The sequence below is a fragment of the Scyliorhinus canicula genome, chromosome 21 (assembly GCF_902713615.1).
Source record: "Scyliorhinus canicula chromosome 21, sScyCan1.1, whole genome shotgun sequence".
Lineage (NCBI taxonomy): Eukaryota > Metazoa > Chordata > Chondrichthyes > Carcharhiniformes > Scyliorhinidae > Scyliorhinus > Scyliorhinus canicula.
In genome coordinates, this window is record NC_052166.1 from 7,721,027 (window position 1) to 7,737,755 (window position 16,729).

General features: G+C 53.5%; 1 protein-coding gene across 5 annotated transcripts in view; it reads right to left on the minus strand.

Annotated features, from left to right (window-relative positions):
* Nucleotides 1-16,729, minus strand: part of ptpn18 (protein tyrosine phosphatase non-receptor type 18) — a 108,201-nt gene that overhangs the window by 16,465 nt on the left and 75,007 nt on the right. For 3 of the 5 annotated variants that reach the window (XM_038782080.1, XM_038782076.1, XM_038782077.1), the window contains exons 11-15: nucleotides 12,179-12,268; nucleotides 10,798-10,874; nucleotides 9,986-10,401; nucleotides 1,877-1,948; nucleotides 599-672 (exon numbers count right to left, since the gene is read on the minus strand). In XM_038782080.1, coding sequence (XP_038638008.1) covers nucleotides 599-672; nucleotides 1,877-1,948; nucleotides 9,986-10,401; nucleotides 10,798-10,874; nucleotides 12,179-12,268 — 729 coding nt within the window. Of the gene's footprint in view, nucleotides 1-598; nucleotides 673-1,876; nucleotides 1,949-9,985; nucleotides 10,402-10,797; nucleotides 10,875-12,178; nucleotides 12,269-14,017; nucleotides 14,096-16,729 lie in introns of all 5 variants that reach the window. The other 2 variants (XM_038782078.1, XM_038782079.1) reach the window with 2 other exon arrangements.

Below are 16,729 nucleotides of genomic sequence, written 5' to 3' on the forward strand. Positions count from 1 at the left end.
GTGGAGATGCCGGCGTTGGACTGGGGTGAGCACAGTAAGAAGTCTTACAACACCAGGTTAAAGTCCAACAGGTTTGTGCGCTCCGAAAGCTCGTGTTTGAAACAAACCTGTTGGACTTTAACCTGGTGTTGTAAGACTTCTTACTATCCTTTATAATGAACTCTTCAAATTTCCCCCAATGACGGAAGTTAAGCTAACTGGCCTATAGTTAGCTATTTATTTTTGTTTCCCTCTCTTTTTGATCGAGGGTGTTACATTGGTAGTTTTCAAATCCTCTGGGACTTTTCCAGACTTTAAGGATTCTTGGAAGATTACAATCAGTGTGCCCACTCTCTCTCTGTAGCCGCTTCCTCTCGGATCCTGCGATGCAGCCAATCAAGTCCAGGGACATAGCTCTACTAGTTTCCCCAAGTGATATTATTATATTGACTTACTCCCCAGCTTTCTGTCCCTTGAGTATTTATGTTATTAATGTTTCCCACCATGAAGACTAACGGAAAGTATTTGTTCAGCGCCCCTGCCATTTCCTGATATTGACCCATGACCCCCAGGCACTGACCCATGATGGAACCATCCCCACGCCCATGCTGACACTGACCATTTTGAAGACATTCAGCAGCTTGCTCGATCTCTTGCTGTCACTGCCGGAGTTCGAGCACGCCCCCGACTCATCTGGGGAGAGAGAGGGGAGGTGGTTAGAGCGTGAGGACTTCATCCGGGTTAGTAGGTTCGAGTTGGGGAGGGCAAGGTGGGCACGGTGGTGGGAGGTGGGGGGGCCTGGGTGACCGGAGATGAGCAATGGTGCACCTGAGGCCCCATCTCCGGGAAGCACCCCATAGCCGAATATCTGGCTGGGTTCAGACGGTTTCATCCCACAGTCCTAAGATGTGCGGGTTAGGTGGATTGGCCATGCTAAATTGCCCTCAGTGTCCAAAGGTTAGGTTGGGGTTACTGGGTTACGGGGATAGGACGGGCTTAAGTATGGTGCTCTTTCCAAGAACCGGTGCAGACTCGAGGGGCCAAGTGGCCTCCTTCTGCACTATAAATTCTATGATTCTATGAACCTGAGAGGGGTTGGGGCATTGGCCTGGTAACCCGAGAGGAGAAGGGGCGTCAGCGATGTAACCAGAGAGGGGGACGGGCGTCGGCCGGCATAACCAGAGAGGGGGAGGGGCGTCGGCCGGCATAACCAGAAAGGGGGAGGGGCATCGACCTGGTAACCAGAAAGGGGGAGGGGCATCTGCTTGGGTAACTAGTGAGGGGGAGGGGCGTCGGCCTGGGTAACCAGAAAGGGGGGTGGGCGTCTACTTGGGTAACCAGAGAGGGAGAGGGGTGTCGGCCTGGGTAACCAGAAAGGGGGAGGGGCGTCGGCCTGGGCAACCAGAAAGGGGGAGGGGCGTCTGCTTGGGTAGCCAGAGAAGGGGAAGGGCATCAGCCTGGGTAACCAGAGAGGGGGAGGGGCGTCGGCCTGATAACCAGAGAGGGGGAGGGGCGTCGGCCTGGGTAACCAGAGAGGGGGAAGGGCTTCAGATAGTAACCAGAGAGGGGGAGGGGCGTCGGCCTGGTAACCAGAGAGGGGGAGGGGCGTCAGCCTGGGTAACCAGAGAGGGGGAGGGGTGTCGGCCTGGTAACCAGAGAGGGGGAGGGGCGTCGGCCTGGGTAACCAGAGAGGGGGAAGGGCTTCAGATAGTAACCAGAGAGGGGGAGGGGGGTCAGCCTGGGAGACCGGAGAGGGGGAGGGGCGTCAGCCTGGGTAACCAGAGAGAGGGAAGAGCATTACCAGGATAACCGGGGAGAGTTGCAGGGGATGCGAAAATGCACAAAGGGGCTGAGATATTGGAGCTTGGTGGTGATGGAGAGTCTGTAATTCTCTTACCAGCATCCTGTACGATGTAGGAATCGGCTGTCCGTTCCGGCAGTGAGGGAGCCAAACCTTCACTGTCCGCAGCTGAAAAAGCAAATGTACTGTTCATTAAATCTGACACAATATTTGACTCCCATTATTCCGCACACATTCACAGGGTCAATGCTGAGCACCGCATTGCCGGAGGGTCAGTGCTGAGGGAGCGCCGCACTGTCGGAGGGTCAGTGCTGAGGGAGTGCCGCACTGTCGGAGGGTCAGTGCTGAGGGAGTGCCGCACTGTCAGAGGGTCAGTGCTGAGGGAGCTCCGCACTGTCGGAGGGTCAGTGCTGAGGGAGTGCCGCACTGTCGGAGGGTCAGTGCTGAGGGAGTGCCGCACTGTCGGAGGGTCAGTGCTGAGGGAGTGCCGCACTGTCGGAGGGTCAGTGCTGAGGGAGTGCCGCACTGTTGAAAGGCTGAAATTTCAGGCGACTCTGCAGTCTGCGTTCTCAGTTGAATAGAATATACGTGACAAGTTTAAATGGCCGGATGCTGATGATGGGAGAGTTGAGGTGATGAGAAGGTTGGAGGGTGGTGGGAGGGTTGGAGGGTGATTGAGGGTTGGGGGAGTAATGGGAGGGTTGGGGGGTGGTGGTGGGGGTTGGGGGGGGGTGTTGTGAGGGTGATGGGAGGGATGGGTGTGGTGGGAGGGTTGGGGGGTGATGGGAGGGCTGGGGAGGTTGGGGGAGGGGATTGAGGGGTGATGGGAAGGTTGGGGGGTCTTGGGAGGGTTAGAACATGGAACATAGAAAAATACAGCACAGAACAGGCCCTTCGGCCCACGATGTTGTGCCGAACCTTTGTCCTAGATTAATCATTAATTATTTGTCATTGTGGTACATAATCAGAATGAAATGGATTAGATAGCAGCTTTGCTCCATCATCCCTTTTCCTTGCTGCTATGTGTTCGGGAGGTTGAGGGAGTGTGGGGGGTAATGGGAAGGTGTTTGCACCATGAACATGGGACCACCATTTATCCCGGGGACTCAATACATCATCACTGAATGATGACCACCTGAGAGGTGATGCTACGCAACAGGAAATGTAGATGGTGACGCAATGTAGTGTTCGGACAAGTTTCCGAACGGTACCAAATTGGCGAGACTAAGGAGAACGGGATAAGCTATTTGTGCGTTGATGAGGGCGCCACGGTGCCGCAGTGGTTAGCACTGATGCCTCAAGGAGCCTAAGACCAGTGTTCGATCCCGGCTCTGAGTCTCTCCCCATAGCCCTGTACCATTCCCCAAACTAATCCCACTGCCCCGCTCTCTCCCCATAGCCCTGTATCAATCCCCAAACTAATCCCACTGCCCCGCTCATTCCCCATAGCCCTGTACCAATCCCCAAACTAATCCCACTGCCCCGCTCTCTCCCCATAGCCCTGTACCAATCCCCAAACTAATCCCACTGCCCCGCTCTCTCCCCATAGCCCTGTATCAATCCCCAAACTAATCCCACTGCCCCGCTCATTCCCCATAGCCCTGTACCAATCCCCAAACTAATCCCACTGCCCCGCTCTCTCCCCATAGCCCTGTATCAATCCCCAAACTAATCCCACTGCCCCGCTCATTCCCCATAGCCCTGTACCAATCCCCAAACTAATCCCACTGCCCTGCTCTCTCCCCATAGCCCTGTACCAATCCCCAAACTAATCCCACTGCCCCGCTCTCTCCTCATAGCCCTGTACCAATCCCCAAACTAATCCCACTGCTCCGCTCTCTCCCCATAGCCCTGCACCAATCCCCAAACTAATTCCACTGTCCCGTTCTCTCCCATAGCCCTGTACCAATCCCCAAACTAATCTCACTGCCCCGCTCTCTCCCCATAGCCCTGTATCAATCCCAAACTAATCCCACTGCCCCACTCTCTCCTCATAGCCCTGTATCAATCCCCAAACTAATCCCACTGTCCCGTTCTCTCCCATAGCCCTGTACCAATCCCCAAACTAATCCCACTGCCCCGCTCTCTCCCCACTGCTCAACTCTTTCCCTATAGCTCTCTATCAACCCACAAACTAATCCCACTGCCCAACTCTCCCCCCATTGCCCTGTATCAATCCCAAACTAAACCCAACTCTTTCCCATAGCCCTGCATCAAACTAGCCCTGTATCAATCACAAACTAATCCCACTGCCCCACTCTCTCCTCATAGCCCTGTACCAACCCCCAAACTAACCCCACTGCCCCACACTCTCCACATAGCCCTGTACCAATCCCCAAACTAATCACACTGCCCCGCTCTCTCCTCATAGCCCTGTACCAATCCCCAAACTAATCCCACTGCTCCGCTCTCTCCTCATAGCCCTGTACCAATCCCCAAACTAATCCCACTGCCCCGCTCTCTCCCCATAGCCCTGTACCAATCCCGAAACTAATCCCACTGCCCCGCTCTCTCCCCATAGCCCTGTATCAATCACAAACTAATCCCACTGCCCCACTCTATCCCCATAGCCCTGTACCAATCCCCAACTAATCCCACTGCCCTGCTCTCTCCTCATAGCCCTGTACCAATCCCCAAACTAATCCCACTGCCCCGCTCTCTCCCCATAGCCCTGTAGCAATCCCCAAACTAATCCCACTGCCCCGCTCACTCCCCATAGCCCTGTATCAATCCCCAAACTAATCCCACTGCCCCGCTCTCTCCCCATAGCCCTGTATCAATACCCAAACTAATCCCACTGCCCTGCTTTCTCCCCATAGCCCTGTACCAATCCCCAAACTAATCCCACTGCCCCGCTCTTTCCTCATAGCCCTGAACCAATCCCCAAACTAATCCCACTGCTCAACTCTTTCCCTATAGCTCTCTATCAACCCACAAACTAATCCCACTGCCCAACTCTCCCCCCATTGCCCTGTATCAATCCCAAACTAAACCCAACTCTTTCCCATAGCCCTGCATCAACCCGCAAACCAATCTCACTGCCCCGCTCTCTCGCCACAGACTTTAACCAATCCCCAAACTAATCGCACTGCCCCGCTCTTTCCTCATAGCCCTGTACCAATCCCCAAACTAATCCCACTGCCCTTCTCTCTCCCACAGCCCTGTACCAATCCCCAAACTAATCCCACTGCCCCGCTCTCTCCTCATAGCCCTGTACCAATCCCCAAACTAATCACACTGCCCCACTCTTTCCTCATAGCCCTGTACCAATCCCCAAACTAATCCCACTGCCCTGCTCTCTTCCCATGGCCCTGTACCAATCCCCAAACTAATCCCAATGCCCTTCTCTCTCCCACAGGCCTGTACCAATCCCCAAACTAATCCCACTGCCCCGCTCTCTCCTCATAGCCCTGTACCAATCCCCAAACTAATCACACTGCCCCACTCTTTCCTCATAGCCCTGTACCAATCCCCAAACTAATCCCACTGTCCCGCTCTCTCCCCATAGCCCTGTACCAATCCCCAAACTAATCCCACTGCCCCGCTCTCTCCTCACAGCCCTGCATTAATCCCCAAATTTATCCTAATGCCCAGATCTTTCTTTCCCTATAGCTCTCTATCAACCCACAAACTAATCCCCCTGATCAACTCTCCCCCCATTGCCCTGTATCAATCCCCAAACTAAACCCAACTCTTTCCCCATAGCCCTGTAGCAATCCCCAAACTAATCCCACTGCCCCGCTCACTTCCCATAGCCCTGTATCAATTCCCAAACTAATCCCACTGCCCCGCTCTCTCCCCATAGCCCTGCATCAACCCGCAAACCAATCTCACTGCCCCGCTCTCTCTCCACAGACCTGTATCAATCCCCAAACTAATCCCACTGCCCTGCGCTCTCCCCATTGTCCTGTACCAATCCCCAAACTAATCCCACTGCCCTGCTCTCTCCCATTGTCCTGCATCAACCTACAAACTAACCCCACAGCCCACACTCTCCCCATACCCCTATTTCAATCCCCAGATTAAACTCACTGCCCTGCTCTCTCCCCATATCCCTGTATCCATCCCCAAACTAATCCCACTGCCCTGCTCTCTCCCCACAGCCCTGTACCAATCCCCAAACTAATCCCACTGTCCCGCTCTCTTCCCATGGCCCTGTACCAATCCCCAAACTAATCCCACTGTCCCGCTCTCTCCCCATAGCCCTGTACCAATCCCCAAACTAATCCCACTGCCCCGCTCTCTCCTCATGGCCCTGTACCAATCCCCAAACTAATCCCACTGCCCTGCTCTCTCCCATTGTCCTGTATCAACCCACAAACTAATCCCACTGCCCTGCTCTCTGCATAGCCCTGAACCAATCCCCAAACTAATCCCACTGCCCTGCTCTCTCCCCATTGTCCTGTATCAACCCACAATCTAACCCCAAAGCCCACACGCTCCCCATACCCCTATTTCAATCCCCAGATTAATCTCACTGCCCTGCTCTCTCCCCATATCCCTGTATCCATCCCCAAACTAATCCCACTGTCCCATTCGCTCCCCATAGCCCTGTAGTAATTCCCAAAGTGGCTGCTTCCATAGCAACCATCGCATATTCGGCAGGCAGCAGGAGGAGAAAACATGAAATGGTTAATTAAATGCGCACGCCAGCAATTGCTCCACGACTTAATCACCCGTCATGTAGTCCCTTTCTTGCCCCTTCGTGTTTCTCAGCTCTATCCAGACAGATTATTGGAGCTGATATCTTCACTATTGTGTTAATTTCCTCTTTAGCCACCGCTGCCATCACACCGCTTGTCCTTCCTAAATCCAGAATACCCCTGGCCAGGCAGTTCCCATCCCTGGTCACCCTGCAGCTATATTTCCGGAATCCTGACTATATCATCAAAACAGACAGTAAAAGTTTTTACAAATATATAAGGCAAAAAAGAGTGGCTAAGGTAAATATTGGTCCTTTAGAGGATGAGAAGGGAGTTTTAATAATGGGAAATGAGGAAATGGCTGAGGAACTGAACAGGTTTTTTGGGTCGGTCTTCACAGTGGAAGACACAAATAACATGCCAGCGACTGATAGAAATGAGGCTATGACAGGTGAGGACCTTGAGAGGATTGTTATCACTAAGGAGGGAGTGATGGGCAAGCTAATGGGGCTAAAGGTAGACAAGTCTCCTGGCCCTGATGGAATGCATCCCAGAGTGCTAAAAGAGATGGCTAGGGAAATTGCAGATGCACTAGTGATAATTTACCAAAATTCACTAGACTCTGGGGTGGTCCCAGTGGATTGGAAATTAGCAAACGTGACGCCACTGTTTAAAAAAGGAGGTAGGCAGAAAGCAGGAAATTATAGGCCAGTGAGTTTAACTTCGGTAATAGGGAAGATGCTGGAATCTATCATCAAGGAAGAAATTGCGAGGCATCTGGATAGAAATTGTCCCATTGGGCAGACGCAGCATGGGTTCGTTAAAGGCAGGTCATGCCTAACTAATTTAGTGGAATTTTTTGAGGACATTACCAGTGCAGTAGATAATGGGGAGCCGATGGATGTGGTATATCTGGATTTCCAGAAAGCCTTTGACAAGGTGCCACACAAAAGGTTGCTGCATAAGATAAAGATGCATGGCATTAAGGGTAAAGTAGTAGCATGGATAGAGGATTGGTTAATTAATAGAAAGCAAAGAGTTGGGATAAATGGGTGTTTCTCTGGTTGGCAATCAGTAGCTAGTGGTGTCCCTTAGGGATCCGTGTTGGGCCCACAATTGTTCACAATTTACATTGATGATTTGGAGTTGGGGACCAAGGGCAATGTGTCCAAGTTTGCAGATGACACTAAGATTAGTGGTAAAGCGAAATGTGCAGAGGATACTGGAAGTCTGCAGAGGGATTTGGATAGGTTAAGTGAATGGGCTCGGGTCTGGCAGATGGAATACAATGTTGACAAATGTGAGGTTATCCATTTTGGTAGGAATAACAGCAAACGGGATTATTATTTAAACGATAAAATATTAAAGCATGCCGCTGTTCAGAGAGACTTGGGTGTGCTAGTGCATGAGTCACAGAAGGTTGGTTTACAAGTGCAACAGGTGATTAAGAAGGCAAATGGAATTTTGTCCTTCATTGCTAGAGGGATGGAGTTTAAGACTAGGGAGGTTATGTTGCAATTGTATAAGGTGTTAGTGCGGCCACACCTGGAGTATTGTGTTCAGTTTTGGTCTCCTTACTTGAGAAAGGACGTACTGGCGCTGGAGGGTGTGCAGAGGAGATTCACTAGGTTAATCCCAGAGCTGAAGGGGTTGGATTATGAGGAGAGGTTGAGTAGACTAGGACTGTACTCGTTGGAATTTAGAAGGATGAGGGGGGATCTTATAGAAACATTTAAAATTATGAAGGGAATAGATAGGATAGATGCGGGCAGGTTGTTTCCACTGGCGGGTGACAGCAGAACTAGGGGGCATAGCCTCAAAATAAGGGGAAGTAGATTTAGGACTGAGTTTAGGAGGAACTTCTTCACCCAAAGGGTTGTGAATCTATGGAATTCCTTGCCCAGTGAAGCAGTTGAGGCTCCTTCATTACATGTTTTTAAGGTAAAGATAGATAGTTTTTGAAGAATAAAGGGATTAAGGGTTATGATGTTCGGGCCGGAAAGTGGAGCTGAGTCCACAAAAGATCAGCCATGATCTAATTGAATGGCGGAGCAGGCTCGAGGGGCCAGATGGCCTACTCCTGCTCCTAGTTCTTATGTTCTTATGTTCTTATGTTTACATCGATCTGCGTGATTAAATCATCCAATTCATTATCGAAGCTCTGTGCGTTTAGGTACAAAGTCTTTCAGCTTGTCTTTTTAACATTACTTGTCTGTCCCCCAATATTTTTCACCGAGGCCTTGTGTGATTCTGGCCCTCGATTCTCTGCCTATCACTTTTCTTATTCCTCTTTCTATCTTTTCCGTGTTTTCCCCCTCCTCAGACTCCTTGCATTGGTTCCCATCCACCTGTCATTTTAATTCGAATCATCCCAAGCTAGCAAAAAAAGTGTCACAAGAAGGCTTACATTAACATTGCCGCCTGTTCGGGTACACCGAGGGAGAATTCGGAATGTCCAATCCACCTAACAAGCACGTCTTTCGGGACTTGTGGGAGGAAACCGGAGCACCCGGAGGAAACCCACGCAGACACGGGGAGAACGTGCAGACTCCCCACAGACAGTGACCCAAGCCGGGAATCGAACCCTGGGTCCCTAGCGCCGTGAAGCAACAGTGCTAAGTACTGTGCTACCACGACTCCCCCTCAGACATCAATCCCGATCCTACCCAGATGTAACCTGGCGGTTTGTACTGGTCCCACCTTCCCCAGAAATCAGAAAACCCTCCCCCTCACCCCATCTCCTCAGCCACGCATTCATCCGATACATCCTGCTATTTCTCGTCTGACCAGCACGTGTAGTAATCCTGAGATCACTACCTTTGAGGTCAGACTTCTCAACTTTCTTCCCAACTCTCTATATTCTGCTTTCAAGACCTCATCCCATTTTTTGCCTATGTCGTTGGTCCCGATGTGCATCAGGACCACTGGCTGTTCACCATCCCTGCCTCCGGAATGTCGTATAACCCCTCCGAGACGTCCTTGACCCAAGCACCAGGGAGGCAACACACCATCCTCGAGTCTCGTTTGAGGCCACAGAAACGTCCATCTATTCCCCTTATCATTGAATCCCCTATAGCTATTACATTCCCACAACTTTTACTCCCTCCCCCCCTCTACAGGAGAACCAACCCTGGTGCCATGAATTTGGCTGAAGCTACTTTCCCCTGAGAGGGCATTCTTCCCCAAGTGTGGGTATATATGTTTTGCAGGAGACTGACCACAGGAGATGGCTGCACTGCCTGCCTCGCTCCCGCTCTGCCTGGTGGTTACCCATTCCCTTTCTATCTATGGAGGACTGAGCCTGCGGTGTGAACACCTCTCTATCCAGGATATCCATGATACTTCCCGTTCCACACTGTCCCCAGCTGCCTCTCCGGCTCCGAAACCCAGGCTTCCAGCATCTGGAGACACTTCCTGCACCCGTGCTGGCCCCGGGCACTGGAAACGTTCCCGCATTGAGCTGGATTCTCCTACATCCTTTCCGAGATCTCTGCGCCCCTCCAATTCCGGCCTCTCGAAGCGCCTGGTGATGTTTTAGTCCTGGTGCTGAGTGTCAGCTCACCTTTGCTAGTCGCTGGTGCTGGCGATCCTCGCGCGTCCTGTCTGGGCTGTCCAAAATCGATGGCGCTGTACGAGATTGTTGCTTGGGGGCAGGAGCTGGATGCCCCCTTGGCCTTCGGCGAGTGGTCAATGTGGGCATACTGCGTCTGTGGGCTGGCAGAAGGGCGGGGTACCTCCTTGACTATCACTGTGGTATACAGTGAAGTTTCGCGGACGGGTCTTCCCCCCTCTGCCAGATTCTCGTACTCACAGCCCGCCGACACCTGGGAGACGGGGGCAGAGGGCCTCTGTGCCCCCACCACTCCCCCGCCTGACTTCGGCCGCGCCACCACTGCATACGTGTCCCCGACTGGGCCCTCTTTTGGCATCGACTCTGTGGTTAGAGGCCTGGGGCTTATTGCTGGCGGGATGCAGCCGCTTCCATGGCAACCATCGGAGATTCAACAGGCAGCAGGAGGAGAAAAAATAAATGGTTCATTAAATGCACGCGGCAGCAATCGCTCCATGACTTAACCACCCATCACGCAGTCCTGGGCCACTCGCACAGGGCAGGCAGATCCCAAACTTCCATACAAGATCAAATACAGAGTAAAGCTCCCTCTACACTGTCCCCATCAAACGCTCCCAGGACAGGTACAGCTTGGGTTAGATACAGAGTAAAGCTCCCTCTACACTGTCCCCATCAAACACTCCCAGGGCAGGTACAGCACGGGGTTAGATACAGAGTAAAGCTCCCTCTACACTGTCCCCATCAAACACTCAGCATTTTCTCAAACTTCCCCTTCCCTCACTGACCATGAGCCATGGGCTTACCTGGGACGTTTGGGGGACTTTGGAGATTTCACCAGAGGTGGTTGTCTTACTCCTGGCACCTCTGAGGGCCTCCGATCCTGTGGGCAAATCAGAGGTTGAGGTGGTGATCTTGTGGGGGGGGGGGGGAAAGAGGTTAGTGGAGGTGAGGCTGGCTCCAGAGAACTGGCGCTGCGAGAGGATTGAGGGGAGGATGGTGGGAGTGCTGGGGGGGTTTGAAGCAGAGGCACAAGGCGCAGTGACGGATCCAGAGAGAGGGCGTGAATGCAGCACTATTAACCCGAGACACCTCCAGAGGAAGTCATCGCCGGACTTGAAAATTCACACTTCCTTTTACACTCGGTGGAGGAAGGGAGCGGGTGCCAGCTCAGTGACGGACGCTCTTAACCCTTACACCCCCAGCAAACAACACAAACAAATACACGCATGCGCTGCTCTACTGAGGCAGAAATATTGGCCAGTGCACCAGAGAGATTCCATTCCCCGCAGGCATCATCCATTCCTCCAATAGGGGTCCTGGATTATTTCACTCACACCTGAGGGGGCCGATGATCCTCCTCAAAGCTGCCCCTCCGCTGGCACAGCGCCTCGCCAGCGATGCCCCTCTGCTGGCACAGCGCCTCCTCAAAGCTGCCCCTCTGCTGGCACAGCGCCTCGTCAGCGATGCCCCTCCGCTGGCACAGCGCCTCCTCAAAGCTGCCCCTCTGCTGGCACAGCGCCTCGTCAGCGATGCCCCTCTGCTGGCACAGCGCCTCCTCAAAGCTGCCCCTCTGCTGGCACAGCGCCTCGTCAGCGATGCCCCTCTGCTGGCACAGCGCCTCCTCAAAGCTGCCCCTCTGCTGGCACAGCGCATCAGAGCTGCCCCTCTGCTGGCACAGTGCCTCCTCAAAGCTGCCCCTCAATGGCACGGGGGGGGGGGGGGGGGGGGGGGGGGGGGGAAGAGACCGAGAGGGAGAGGCCAATAGGGGGACAGGGGAAGCGAGAAGGGGACAGGGGGAGCGAGAGGGGGACGGGGGGGGGGAGGAGAGAGAGAGAGAGAGAGAGAGAGAGAGAGAGGAGAGAGAGAGAGAGAGAGAGAGACAGAGGGAGACCGATAGGGGGACAGGGGGAGAGACCGGGACAGGGGGAGTGAGAGGGGGACAGGGAGAGTGAGAGGGGGCAGGGGGAGCGAGAGGGGGAGAGAGAGAGAGAGAGAGAGCGCGAGAGAGAGCGAGAGAGAGCGAGAGAGAGCGAGAGAGGGAGACCGATAGGGGGACAGGGGGAGAGACCGAGGGGGAGGGAGATGTAGAAAGGCTAATGAAGGGGTGTGGCCGGGGTGAGCGCAATGGAAGTGTTAGAAACAGAGATTTAACTGGCTAATGCAGGATTATTAGCAGCATCTTACCTTTCTCAGGTTTTCATAATTATGGTCGCTATTCGCCAACACCGTCTGAAACAGCTGGGCCACAATGCGGTAGATAAACTCGTACTGATCCTGCGAAGAAGGGGACACGTTAATCTGGCTGGGAGGGAGGACACTGCACCAGCATCTCTCGGGCTGGGCACTGGGCCCCGGTGGGGGTGCAGGGCCCCTGATGGCGAGGGCTGGTTAGTTTGCTGGGTGCAGTGCAACTCTGGGAAGGGCCACCAGGAAGAGCAGCACTGTCATAACTTCATGAGGCGAAAATGAAACGAGGCCCGGGGAGGGCTGGAGGCTGCAGCAGCATTGAGGGAGTTTTACTCTGTATCTAGCCCCGTGCTGTACCTGTCCTGGGAGTGTTTGATTGGGACAGTGTAGAGGGAGCTTTACTCTGTACCTAACCCTGTGCTGTACCTGTCCTGGGAGTGTTTGATGGGGACAGTGTAGAGGGAGCTTTACTCTGTATCTAACCCCATGCTGTGCCTGTCCTGGGAGTGTTTGATGGGGACAGTGTAGAGTGAGCTTTACTCTGTATCTAACCCCGTGCTGGGAGTGTTTGATGGGGACAGTGTAGAGGGAGCTTTACTCTGTATCTAGCCCCGTGCTGTACCTGTCCTGGGAGTGTTTGATTGGGACAGTGTAGAGGGAGCTTTACTCTGTACCTAACCCTGTGCTGTACCTGTCCTGGGAGTGTTTGATTGGGACAGTGTAGAGGGAGCTTTACTCTGTACCTAACCCTGTGCTGTACCTGTCCTGGGAGTGTTTGATTGGGACAGTGTAGAGGGAGCTTTACTCTGTATCTAACCCCGTGCTGTACCTGTCCTGGGAGTGTTTGATGGGGACAGTGTCGAGGGAGCTTTACTCTGTATCTAACCCCGTGCTGTACCTGTCCTGGGAGTGTTTGATGGGGACAGTGTAGAGGGAGCTTTACTCTGTATCTAACCCCGTGCTGTGCCTGTCCTGGGAGTGTTTGATGGGGACAGTGTAGAGTGAGCTTTACTCTGTATCTAACCCCGTGCTGGGAGTGTTTGATGGGGACAATGTAGAGGGAGCTTTACTCTGTATCTAACCCCGTGCTGTCCCTGTCCTGGGAGTGTTTGCTGGGGACAGTGTAGAGGGAGCTTTACTCTGTATCTAACCCCGTGCTGTACCTGTCCTGGGAGTGTTTGATGGGGACAGTATAGAGGGAGTTTTACTCTGTATCTAACCCCGTGCTGTGCCTGTCCTGGGAGTGTTTGATGGGGACAGTGTAGAGGGAGCTTTACTCTGTATCTAACCCCGTGCTGTGCCTGTCCTGGGAGTGTTTGATGGGAACAGTGTAGAGTGAGCTTTACTCTGTATCTAACCCCGTGCTGGGAGTGTTTGATGGGGACAATGTAGAGGGAACTTTACTCTGTATCTAACCCCGTGCTTTTCCCTGTCCTGGGAGTGTTTGCTGGGGACAGTGTAGAGGGAGTTTTACTCTGTATATAACCCCGTGCTGTACCTGTCCTGGGAGTGTTTGATGGGGACAGTGTTGAGGGAGCTTTACTCTGTATCTAACCCCGTGCTGTAGCTGTCCTGGGAGTGTTTGATGGGGACAGTGTTGAGGGAACTTTACTCTGTATCTAACCCCGTGCTGTACCTGTCCTGGGAGTGTTTGATTGGGACAGTGTAGAGGTTAGCTTTACTCTGTATCTAACCCCGTGCTGTCCCTGTCCTGGGAGTGTTTGATTGGGACAGTGTAGATGGAGCTTTACTCTGTATCTAACCGCGTGCTCTAATGGTCGGTGGCTCTCCGGATGGAGGGATCAGTGAGGGGTAATCGTACATCTCGGTGCTCACCTTGGTCTGCACTGCAGCTGGTCGCTGCCGTCGCATCTTCCTCACAATATCCAGGATGGCGAATTCCTCCCCGATTAACTGGAGGGAGAAGAGTCAGTGACACCTTTTAGGCTCGATATGTTCGGCTCGTGGAGGGCAACGCCCACCTGACCTTTCACCCTGCTTGACCTCTCCTACACTCCCAACCCGAACAAACCGACCTCTCACCCTGGGGCAGGGGAATCCCAATCTCTTTCAGTGCTGTGACGGAGGTGTAATGTGAAAGACTTGGTCCTAATGCTAAATTAAGCCGATGGAAAGACTGGATGGAAGCTGATGGGGGAAGGGTGTGCTGGGGGAGGGTGTGCTGGGAAAAGGAGCGGATGGTCCCGACTCTGGTTGGCTACCTGCCTATCTTCTCCTGCCCCAAACCATACTCCTCCCCACACCTCCCACCCACCACCGCCAATGGCCACTCCTCATGTCCACCCGAACCTCCTAACGGCCAATCAGAAAGTCAATGGCCTCTGCCTCACCCAACTGGGCCCCATTCAAACAGCTCCCAAGTCCCAGCGTTTTGAGAAGGTGTCCACGTGTTGAACGGGTTGCCACCTTCGTATTCATCGCCAGTGCCTGGCGCTTCTTATTGACTCTCCTGGCGCTGGAGATGGCGCAGCGTCGTGGGGAGGGGGTGCAATTGCAGGATGGGGGCGCAAATGAGGTCACAGGAAGGAAGCCACGAGCTGATATCCTGTGTCCAGGGAGAGGGAGCACAGGCAAAGAGGGAAATTGAGGCCGTGGTTTAGTCTGTTTAAATGTTTTTATTGGTTTTCACTCTTTATGTTTCACATTTCAGTTCATTTTTTTTTAATTTACCCAATTCATTTTTTACAATTAAGGGGCAATTTAGCCTGGCCAATCCACCTACCCTGCACATCTTTGGGTTGTGGGGGGGCGGGGGGGGCGAAACCCACGCAAACACGGGACGAATCTGCAAACTCCACACGGACAGTGACCCAGAGCCGGGATCGAACCTGGGACCTCGGTGCCGTGAGGCAGCAGTGCTAACCCACTGCACCACCGTGCTGCTCCCGCATTTCAGTTCACAAGTTAAATTACAAGTTGAGACAGAATTTAATGATTGATACAGGAGAGAGGGTATGATGCAGGGCTTCGGCGAGAGATCAGGCAGTGGGATTAGTTTTGGAATTAATACAGGGCTGCGGAGGTGGGGGAGAGATCAGGTCAGTGGGGTGAGTGTGGGATTGATACGGGAGAGAGCGGGGCAGTGGGGTGAGTGTGGGGATTGATACGGGAGAGATCGGGTCAGTGGGGTGAGTGTGGGGATTGATACAGGAGAGATCAGGTCAGTGGGGTGAGTGTGGGGATTGATACAGGAGAGATCAGGTCAGTGGGGTGAGTGTGGGGATGGATACAGAAGAGATCAGGTCAGTGGGGTGAGTGTGGGGATTGATACGGGAGAGATCAGGTCAGTGGGGTAAGTGTGGGGATTGATAGGGGAGAGAGTGGGTCAGTGGGGTGAGTGTGGGGATTGATACGGGAGAGAGTGGGTCAGAGGGGTGAGTGTGGGGATTGATACAGGAGAGAGCGGGTCAGTGGGGTGAGTGTGGGGATTGACACGGGAGAGATCAGGTCAGTGGGGTGAGTGTGGGTATTTATAGGGGAGAGAGTGGGTCAGTGGGGTGAGTGTGGGGATTGATACAGGAGAGAGTGGGTCAGTGGGGTGAGTGTGAAGATTGATACGGGAGAGATCAGGTCAGTGGGGTGAGTTTGGGGATTGATACGGGAGAGATCAGGTCAGTGGGGTGAGTGTGGGGATTGATACAGGAGAGAGCGGGTCAATGGGGTGAGTGTGGGGCAGCGTGGGGCTGTGGGATTAGTTTGGAGATTGATATAGGACTTGTTGGGGGGAGGATGGGTAATGGGATTAATTTGGGGGTTGATACAGGGCTAGTTGGGGGAGTACGGGGCAGTGGGATTAGTTTGGGGGTTGATACAGGGCGAGTGCGAGGGGAGTACGGGACAGTGGGATTAGTTTGGGGGTTGATACAGGGCTAGTTGCGGGAGTACGGGGCGTGGGACTAGTTTGGGGATTGATACTGGGCGAATGAGAGGGCAGTACTGGGCAGTGGGATTAGTTTGGGGGTTGATACAGGGCTAGTACGAGGGGAGGATGGAGCAGTGGGATTAGTTTGGGGGTTGGAATACAGGGCTAGTTGGGGGAGTACGGGGCAGTGAGATTAGTTTGGGGATTGATACAGGGCGAATGCGAGGGCAGTACTGGGCAGTGGGATTAGTTTGGGGGTTGATACAGGGCTAGTACAAGGGGAGTATGGAGCAGGGGATTAGTTTGGGGGTTGATACAGGGCTAGTTGGGGGAGTACGGGGCAGTGGGCTTAGTTTGGGGGTTGTGATACAGGGCGTAGTTTGGGGGGGAGTACGGGGCAGTGGGATTATTGTTTGGGGTTGATATCAGGGCGAGTGCGAGGGAGTACAAGGCAGTGGGATTAGTTTGGGGGTGACACAGGGCTAGTTGGGGGAGCACGGGGCAGTGGGATTAGTTTGGGGGTTGATACAGGGCGAGTGCGAGGGAGTACGGGGCAGTGGGATTCGTTTGGGGGTTGATACAGGGCGAGTGCGAGGGGGTACGGGCAGGGATTATTTTGTGGATTGATACAGGCGAGTGCTTGAGGGGACGAGTACGGGGCAGTG